Raw genomic sequence first — 10,539 nt, forward strand, 5'->3', positions numbered from 1 at the left:
ATACAAGATAAAATTCTAAGTTGTTCCTGCATTTGTAATTGGTCATACAAAATTAAGATCAATCCAATCAGATTTTTACCTGTTGGAAAAATCAAGACAGAATTACATTCTAACAAAAAAGGCTGGTGTTCAACATTTTCTTTTTTTTTGTTTTTGTTGTTGTTTTGTGATTCCAAACATAATATTCAACCACAATGTACTACTGAAAAAATGTCTAATATAGACACTGATATTAACCAATTCTTGAAGAGTAATTACTGTGACAGCTTAAATTTATGGTAGACAGCTTTTGTCTTATTTTTCACTTTTACCTTAATCTTACTGAAGGAAATACTTAACACTCATTCATTTAACAGATATTTAGTGAGGATGTTAGGTGTCAAGCTCTAGTCTAGGCACTGGGAACACAAATGTGAGCCACATCTTCAGTTTACATTCTAGTGGGGAATAAAAACAAAAAAGATTTTTAAAAAATGAATATATAACATATGGAAGTAAAGACCAAGTGTTACTTGGTAATGGAGTTCAGCTGGATCCTTCAGTAGACTATAGCAGACCTCTTAAGGAGATTTAGAGTCTTTTTGGAGAGGAGAAACATGACAAATTCACAGATTTTTTTTTTTTTTTTTGGCTTCTCTATTCTCATTTTTTTTAAATCATGAATTAGCTTGGAGCAAATATAGACAGGCAAGATGGCTGACGCTTCAACTGCAAGGAGACATTCATTTTAGAGCTGTCATCTCATCCAAACTGGTAGTTTTATCGGGGGTTATAAAGCTAATGCAGGTAATTACCTTTTAATTACATATTCCAACCTTTTATTTCTCTTAAATTTCCATCCTTTAATTATGTTACTTGTTTTATTTTGACAAAAGACTTCAAGGCTTCAGCTGAATGATTGCCCAACTGGCACAATTTAGCTCTGATAGTGAATTTTCTCAGGGCAGGTTTCAGATCTGACTCACCACTTCAGCACCCGAACTTCTCATGTGCCTACCATACAGTACATTAATTTGTGTTTCATGAACAAATTAATCCACAAAAATGAATCTCCAGTACAATTTATAACCAAAGCTTAATGAAAATTACCCTAACAGCTTCTCCTTCAAGAAGTGACTAGGATCGATTAAAATATTTCTTTTCTCACAAATATTTAAGAATACGGACAAATGACTACTAAACCTCGAATAAGTAACCTTTTTCAAAATATTTTTTACAATTTCTGTTTCAGGGGTGCCTGGATGGCTCAGTTTGTTACGTGTACGACTTCAGCTCAGGTCATGATCTCATGGCTCTTCATGAGTTCGAGCCTCACATTGGGCTCTTTGCTGACAGCTCAGAGCCTGGAGCCTGCTTCAGATTCTGTGTCTCCCTCTCTCTGTGACCCGCCCTGACTCACGCTCTTTCTCTCCTTCAAAAATAAGCAAACATTAAAAACATAAAAATAAAAAATAAAAGAATTTCTATTTCAAAAATTCATAATCCGTTTACCAACTACAAGCTAAACTAACCTCATTACTAGTTTGCAAGACATGTTCTTGGTCTATTTTTTTTCTTTCACTTCTTCTAATCTATCCCTTGACACCCCTTTAACTACACCAATGTCCAGGGGCACCCTCTTTCTCAGGAGAACCATCCATCCACCCACTGAGCAGCTAGTGAGCTATAAACCTACATGGATCCTAGAACTGGAATTCATACTAGTGCACAGCACCTGATGTATTAACCACTAATATTTACATAATGACTGGCGATTTACAAAGAATTATATCCTCCACACTCTCAATTTATCTCATCATCACAACTAGAAAGCTAGAAAGTTGCTGCTATTATCCAATTTTATAAAGAAGGAAACTAAGACTCAAAAATGTCAAACAACTTCCCCGATGTCACATCATAAACAAGTGAAGTTGGGACTCATATTACTTAAGGTTATTTGTATGCTGTCTCACTACTGTGATAGGTGTAATTTGTTGACAGACACGAGGATGCATTACCGTGAGTCCAGCCTATTTATTCACTCAGTATTAAAGGGGTTAAAATAGTTTAAGAGCTGTCCACTTGATTTAATTCAAAGTTCCCTCTCATCTCAGATATTTAAAGTGCTGCAGTAACTGGGTGGCTCAGTCAGTTAAGTGTCCCCCGGCTCCAGTCATCATCTCACAGTGATCAAGCTCCCCGGAGGTCTCCATGCAGAGCTGGAACCAGCTAGGAATTCTCTCTCCCTCTCTCTCTCTGCTTCTTCCCTACTCGCAAGCCTTCTCTCTATCTCTCGCTCTCTCAAAATAAATAAACATTTTAAAAAATAATAATGAAGTACCGTAATATCAAAATTAAATCTGAGAAACAGAAAGCCAATTTTAGATTAACATCAATAGAGAGCGCACTTAATAGTCTGTGAAACCACTAAATTTCAAAACACATTTAAAAAGTCACTCAGGGAATGCCATAAAGTCAGTTTCCCCACCAGACGGCTAGTGAGTGACCAGCACAGAACACTCTTCCCCATGACAGAACCTATTTTCTCCCTCTTCCAAAAGTTCATGGTCCTTCCTTTCCCATTGTAATTCAGCTAACAGGGCTTGATTCCACCTGAAGCAAAGATCCTCTCATACCCTTTTTCTTCTCCCTTTAAGAGATTTCTCTTCATTCCATAGCTAGAAATGAAACAGAACATAAGTAAGCATGAGCACATTTAACATAACCAGATTAATACATAAAGCACTCTATACAATCTCCAAAAGGCTATATATATACTGGTAGTTACTATATAAAGAGATGAAAACCCAATATATTTTACAGGGACCATATGACATACAACCCATACCTGTAATCTTTAAAAGTACAAACATTTCTACTTATGTCTCAGTTCTCCCAAATTTAATTCTGTATTTCCTCAAATAAAATACTTTTATAAATGTGTAGCAATTACTGTAACATTTAATCATAAACATACCATAGACTGGTTAAGAAAATATTTTTTATCAATGTCTATAGAAAACTTGTCAACAAACTTTGGAACAATCCATCCAAACAACAGAGTCACATACACTGATTATCTCCCTATCTAAGACCCCCAAAGATAGTTATGAAAATCTAAATTTCAAAATACCACATGGAAGGAATGTTTAATATAAAGTTATAGGGCTTAACTAAAAAGTCATGTATATTTGCTTTTGCCTGCAATCCTATCACCTAGCTAGCTACTGATCAGGTGTGATGAACAAAGGTCTTCTGTGTGCTGAATTAATAAAACATAATGAAAGTAATTATGAATGTTATTTATTTATAAACTCTGAAAATCTGGAATCAAAAGGGAAAAAATAAAACAAAGGCCTTTTAAATTTCAATAGGGGGAGGGGCATCAGGGTGGCTCAGGCAGCTAAGTGCCTGACTTTAGCTCAGGTCATGATCTCATGGTTCATAAGTTCAAGTTCAAACCCCATGTCAGCTCTGTGCTGACATCTTCCAACCTGGAGCCTGCTTCAGATTTTATGTCTCCCTCTCTCTTTCCCTGCCCCTCCCCCACACATTCACATTTACACACACACACACACACACACACACACACACACACACACTCTCTCTCTCTCTCTCTCTCTCTCTCTCAAGAATAAACACTAAATTTTTTTAATTCTTTTTTTTAAAGAATTCTTTATTTTTAGGTAATCTCTACACTCAACATGGGGCTCAAACTCACAACATGGAGATCAAGAGTCACACACTCTACAACTGACTGAGCCAAGCAGGAGCCCTATCTCCTTTAAAATTCTTGAGAAATGACTGGCAATATTCAATTTGGCTTATCAAAAGATGCTAAACAATACTGTATGTACAGTTTTAAGCCAGTCTCATTCTAGACAGTGATGTTCTTCCACTCCCCTTATAAAATCTCTTTCCTACTTCTTAACATCCTTTAAATGCCAATGGAGCGATGGTTCTTGTTCTCATTAGTAGCCTTTACCCAAGCAGTAATCAACTGCTCATGCAGTTTAAAGATTAACCCAACCAAAGAATATTTCTCTTAACAAAATCAAGTCATAATTTTTTACTAAACATTTATGATAGTTAAGATGTGTGTATGTGTCTTTAAAAAAGCCCTGAAAGTCCAAAGGCCTTTCCTTGCTGTATAACCTATCACATCTCAGGATTTCCCATACAAGATCTGCTAAGTCAGAGCTCTCCAAAGAAACAGAACCAATAGGAGATATAGAGATCTTTTAAAGGAGGTTATAAGGAATTGGTTCACATGATGACAGGGGCTAAGAAGTCCCACAATCTGCCATTTGCAAGCTGGAGATCCAGGGAAACTAGTGGTAATCAGTTCAAAGGCCCAAGACCCAGGGAACTGGTCATTTAAAGCCCAGCCCATGGGCAGAAGATGAAATGAGATGTGATGCCTCAGCTCAAACAGTAAAGGGGCGGGGGGTGGCTCCTCCTACCTCCACCTATCTTGTTCTATTCTGTCCCTCAAAGGACTGGACAGTTTAGATAGTGAGCATCCACAATGGAAGCGCAAACTACTTTAAAGAGACCAGTGAATTAAATGCTAATCTCATCCTCATCCAGGTACACCCTACCGTACCGCACGCGCTCACGCGCGCACACACACGCACTGGCACTCCAGTGGCCTATCAAACTGATAAATAAAATTACCCATCACACGGTTACACAACATTGCCATATAATGCAAATTCTACCACCTTCTTTGAGAACGTATCACCTATCAAAAGCTATGAAAAATCCTGAAAGAACAAAGCAATTAACTTCCTTTGTTAAAATATCTTCGAAATGTAGTTGAAACACAAAATTTTATTCCGTTAACAACTACTAACCTGGAACTTTTAAAAGTGCTACAGAGTATACCTTTTCCCATCTGTATCTTATTTGTTAACCACAAAATCAACAATTTAGTATTAATATACAAAAATCAATAAATCTGGGTGGCAGTGACTTAACACAAACATAAACCTTTTTTATTTAACATTTACTAATGCCTTACATTTGAGCACAACTCAAACTATTAAGTTTAAACAGCTACAACTTTTTACTCCATATTTTTAGAAGCACAAGACAATGTCAACAGGCTGACTGATCATAACTGGGTGTTATACAAAAACAATCCCGAGTGTACCACAGCTCTGGTTCAAATTCAACGTATTTTCCTACATCTGCCATAGCTTTCGTTCTCTGTTAATAATAAATACTCAGGATAATAACCTTAATAGCTTTTGAAAAAAAGTCTAAAAATGTGTTTAACGAAAATTCATTGACAAATAGTTCATTATAGTCTAATGCTATGACAGTTCAGATTAATTTTAACAAATCCTTAAGTAAACATCCCATACCCTAATTATGATATATGGAAACTTACACTTATTTTTAAAAAGAGAAGGGTGGAGGATGAGTGAGTGTAAAGAAATAATTTTCAAGTATACTGTGACAAATAAGAGTAACATTAAGAGTAAGAAGCCCTAACAGGGGCAAAGACAGTAGAAGGGGAAAAATTTTTACTAAACATTTAAAACACACCAGCCTGTTGTCCCTATCTGGAAAATGCAAAAGACACAGAGATATGTCTAGTAAGTGCTCTAAATATTTTAATTGTATTGAGAATGAAAATAATACAAAATTGAAGTCAAAAGGTTTAAATCAGAAACTATGTTAACGCCTCTTTTAAAAAAAAAAAAAAAGGAGAGGCCAGGAGGACCTACTGGGGCCCCACTTTGAAATCACACCAATCTACTGTATCACAAGTTTCAAAGTTCAATGTACATATTGAGTAATTTTTCCTTGTAGCTTAGTATGGCTCTCAATTGAGCACATGAATGGTTTCTCATTTCTGAAAAGGTTTCAAAGATCTATTTTGACAAAATGCAAAACTGAAAAGTTTCATATGAATGTTAATCACTACTATTATGTATCTATATACTTGGCATCCCCACTTTGGTTCCAAAACAAACAAAAACCCAAAACCCTGAACCTAAAATGAGTATACTGATGACTATCAATTACAAAATAAAATCAACGACGCATCCAAACTGAGCCACAAAAACAGCACACAATTTGGAATAAGAGGACCTAGGTGTGATTCCCGGCTCCACCACCAGTTATATAATTTTAAGCAAACTATTTTAACTCAGTCTCTGTCTTCTCACCTGGCTAATGAGGATAGTATCTCCTACCTCAATGGTGAGATGTAAAAGAAACAATCAGATAGTACTGCTCACCACTTTCTAAAGCACAGTAGACACTTGAACAAAAAAAATCTTCTGTGACACAGCTCATACTGATATATTTTGATATCTAGCATGAATTAAATCACCTCCCCTAATACCTCCTGATCAGAGTTAAAGCTAAGAGAAGCAGTAAAATGGAGTCCTACTCTCTGAATGTTTTAGTAACCGATATAGAGTACAATTTTATATCTAAGATATTTCAACACAAGCCTATTTCTGAGCCTTAAAAAAGCTGAAATAAAGCAAGAAGTCTTTCCTAAGTAATGATAATTCTCAGTTTACCTACTGACAATATTCAGACAAGAAATAGTGTACTATAAAATCTATCAAGAGAGCTGAAAATCACTGAAAGCTAAATAGAATTCTGTACTGAGTCAAGAGATGGGATTCAAGTTTCATATCTGCAACTAACAACTGTTTGACCTTGGACTAGTCTCTGGGCTTACGTTTTCTAATCTATAAAATGAGTACTAAAAACCAAAGATAAAATCCAAGGGCCATTTAATCTGGGCCTTCCTCTGGAGAGGCAACCCCTGCAGTAAACAGGACTCAGCAGGAACTGCCACTGTCTCTGCCACTTACAAGTTGCGCACCGGTACACACAGAAAGCGCTACAGTACACTTTATTTTAAAAAAAAATTTAATGTTTATTTACTTTTGAACTAGAGATAGAGGACAAGTGGGGGAAGGGCACAGAGCGAGGAGACACACAGAATCTGAAGCAGACGCCAGCCTCTGAGCTGTCAGCACAGAGCCCGACGCTGGGCTGGAATCCAAGAACCGTGAAATAATGACCTGACACAGCTGGCCACAACTGACTGAGCACCCAGGTACCCCGGCACTACGGTACTTCTTACCAACATCAATGACTTACTGTTCAAAATATTTCACTGAAATACACAATCATCTTACAATACAGAAACTGAGAAGGCACAGTCCTTCCTCATCAAGACACTAGCATTTTACTAGCAGACACTAAGCTCATGTGAGAGCATTACGACTCTTTACAACAAGCTAACCTAAGCCAAGTTTCATCAAAAGATGTCATAAAATATCGTACATTAGAGACACCACTGAAACCTTGTTAGAAGGCTAATTATTCTCACCAAAATATCACAGTGAAGGTAAAAATAGAACTGCTACTTAGGCCTTTCTTTTTTTTTTAACCTAATACTGCTAATGACAACAGAAACTTAGATCATAATCTCCGGGAAGAAGATAAACTCCGGGATGAAAAACAATGTGGAATTTAAAAATATAAAGTGAACTACAAGCTATCAGAAATAATAGTTCATTAATTCAAATCAACCAGTAAAATATTTACCAAATAAATCACATTCCAGGCTCTGTGCGTACATTAAGTGCAAATACCAAGTGTGAACCTCCTCAGCGTTAATCAAATTGGAAAAGCAAGTTAATCCTTTTCCATCATTTTCACACAACAGCCACTCATCTACAAACGTTTTTATCTCCTTTTGACCCAGGGAGGAAGGAATACTGCCCATTAAAACTGTTTCCTATCCTTAGTTCAGCCCACAAAGATGCCCCAACTAGTCCCTGACAGCTGACATCAGAACCATCACAGGACTTCAAGAGAGCAGCTCCTAAGATCCTCAAATCCACAAACCGCACAATTTATCTTCAATGACGCCCACACCACCACATAGCACTACATCTGTGTTAACTGGGGTCCAGTGGCTGATGAGACCAATTTAATTCCTCTCCTTAAAGTGTTACAAGTAAAGAACTCTACTTCTTCAAAAAGTCTGCTTTTTGCAATGGACATCAGGCACTAGAAAAGGGAAACTGATTGGCTAGTCATAGTTGCCCTACTTCCATTTCAGGTCCAAGTTTAAAAAAAAAAAAAAAACGGTTCCACAGAGACTATCAAGGGAGCCTTTAAGCAAATCAAGAGTGTAGATGCTCAACGGAACTTTCTGATTCCTACGATTTAGAAAGGTGACAAGAGGTGGGAGCTACAGGGGGAGGTGATATAGCTGGGCTATCCAAGTGTAGCTTGAGAAAAAAGGTCCACTTCACGAAGTAGTCAAAGTAGGGGGTGGGCAAAAGCGGTCTGGCCGAGGGACAAACCCAGGATGCTGACCGAGCTTGGAGGTGGAGGGCCCTGGAGGCCAGGGACGGGAGAAGGGAGATCTCGGGCAACCCGTAGGGGAACAGCAGCACCAAGGCAGAGAAACCAACGCTGCCACAGAGCAGCGTGTAAGGGGACACCACGAAGGAGGCGATGAGTTAGGAGGTAGCGACAGCAGGAGGGTGACCAGTGCGACGGGCAAGTGGCAAGTACGAAAGAAGACGCACAGCAGCCGGAGGTGTTGGGACTCTGTTGAGTCAGCACAGCTCCTATTCAGGGGGCACTTGTGGGATCCCCGTTGCTCTTCGGGCCCCGGGGCCCGCTACGGAGGGTCGGGACCGCGGTCGGGAGAAACGATGTTCTCGGAAGAGCTGGCGCCGGCCCCTTCCCCATTTCACAGGTAAACATTGGCCGCCGTCGCCGCTTACCTCTGTTAACATTATTACACCCCGGGGAAGTGAGCTCCTCCCTAGCCTCGCCGCATGGCAACAGCCGTAGCAGCAGCGAAAACTGCCCGAGCCGCCGCCAACGGCCGAAACAGCTCCTTCAGTCCTCTCCCGGGCGGCGGCTTTACTCGGCTTTGCTGGCTTCCCCCCGGCCCGGCTGCTCGCGACGGACGCGCCGCCATCTTGGAAGAGCGACGTCCGCGTCTCTCTGCGACGTGCGCTCCCATTGGCGGGCGCAGGAGCCGCCGGCGACTCGTGACCGTCTCCATGGCGCCGGCGCGTGGGGCAGTGGAGGCGGGCGCTCCGCGGCCCACTCGGCCACGGCTGCGAGGCCCCCAAAGCTGCGTTCCCAGGGCAACTTGCGACTGCCGGGTGTGGGGACGGGGTCCCGCGTGGGGCCACTCCGGGACCCGGCGCGCTCGCCCGCCGGGTTCGGTCGTCCTCCGCAGCTCGCCGGCGTAGACCGGCCCTAGGGTGGAGCGAGACCGGCAGAGGCCGAACCTTCGACTGATGGCGCCGCGGACCTCGCGCGTCTCGAGAACTAGGAGGCAGATGTCCTGTAGACAGACTTCCCTCTCGCATTGCCTTTTCACGGCGGCCACCGAAGAGCGCGCGGAGGTTCGGTTCCCAACACGGTCTAGGGTTAAATATGAGCTGAAAGCGCTCCTCACGCTGTCCCTCTCTTCTTGAACTTTGACTGAAACTTTCCTTTGTCCTTAACCAATCGTCAGCGAGCCCTCTTTTGGGCTGTGCGACAGGTTGTAGAATTGATACAGGCATATCAGCTTTACCCACGATCCTAGCAGTTAGGACGGTCGCTGATTAAGTGATTGGCCAGCACCTACATCATGAGAGAGCTTAGTTTTGCTTTTTCTAAGAAACCTCTTAAAAAAAAAAAAGCCACCTTTGCTTTTTAGCTGTCATCTTTACAGCTCTACTGGTTTCTTGATACAATGTGTGTATCAGTGTGAGCAGATTTCAGCAAGTGTCGTTGTAAATAGTGCCCAGTTAAAGTGGGACTGAACTCTAGCACTCAGTGTGCATTCTAAGAAGCCCCGAGACTGAATCTACCAGTAGATAAGTTACAATATGTGGCGTTGGAGGCAGGCACTTCTACCTGAATTTTAACGAAGTAGTTTATCTTGAACCTGCTGTCAAAATGTATTCTGTTGTGTGTTAGAAACTAGTTCACAAGGAAATTGAAGATTTTCAGATTTGTTATGCAGAACCCTTCCATCTCTTTTTTTTTTTTTTTTAACAAGGGGTGCAAAAGTATTTGGGAAAACTAACGCCAGGAGTTGATTCCCCTTTTCCTGAATCTCCTTCCCCATCCCGACTTCTTTCCTTAACAGCAGTACTATTCTATAAAATGAAATTTGCTTAATACATTACTATTATAGTCTAAAAATATAAAACAAGACATTACTAACTTGTGTTATCTCTATTCTGTTGTGTCCTCACCAAGGAAACAAAACTGTTTATCTAGGTTGTCAGGTAGAAATTAAAAAAAAAAAAATCCTCATTTTGCCGAATTCAGCTAGTTGAGGCAAAGTAGTTTTTGTTTTGATACACATCTGATGCATAATTTCATTATTACTGGGCCAACAAAATTCTGTCCTCTGCAACACAATAAAATGTGTTTCTAGTATTGACAGATTAAGGGATGACTAGGAAATAAGATTGGAAAATACTATCTGGACTAAGACATTAAGGGCAACTAAGAGATACTAGAGACAACAAGGAAGCTGGAAAAAGATATGCC

The 10,539-nt window shown here is 40.2% G+C and overlaps 1 protein-coding gene across 4 annotated transcripts in view; it reads right to left on the reverse strand.

Moving 5' to 3' along the window:
- The window catches only part of SNX13 (sorting nexin 13), a 122,164-nt gene extending 113,194 nt beyond the window's left edge, over window positions 1-8,970 (reverse strand). For 3 of the 4 annotated variants that reach the window (XR_003905016.1, XM_029929753.1, XM_029929734.1), the window contains exons 1-2: window positions 8,760-8,970; window positions 2,616-2,657 (exon numbers count right to left, since the gene is read on the reverse strand). Coding sequence is in view for 3 of the 4 variants with exons in the window: in XM_029929753.1 (XP_029785613.1) it covers window positions 2,616-2,657; window positions 8,760-8,771 (54 nt within the window). In the remaining variant the exon portion in view is untranslated. The remainder of the gene's footprint in view (window positions 1-2,615; window positions 2,658-8,759) is intronic. The other variant, XM_029929743.1, reaches the window with a different exon arrangement.
- Window positions 8,971-10,539: the final 1,569 nt, after the last annotated feature.

Source organism: Suricata suricatta, chromosome 2, assembly GCF_006229205.1.
Source record: "Suricata suricatta isolate VVHF042 chromosome 2, meerkat_22Aug2017_6uvM2_HiC, whole genome shotgun sequence".
Classification (NCBI taxonomy): domain Eukaryota; kingdom Metazoa; phylum Chordata; class Mammalia; order Carnivora; family Herpestidae; genus Suricata; species Suricata suricatta.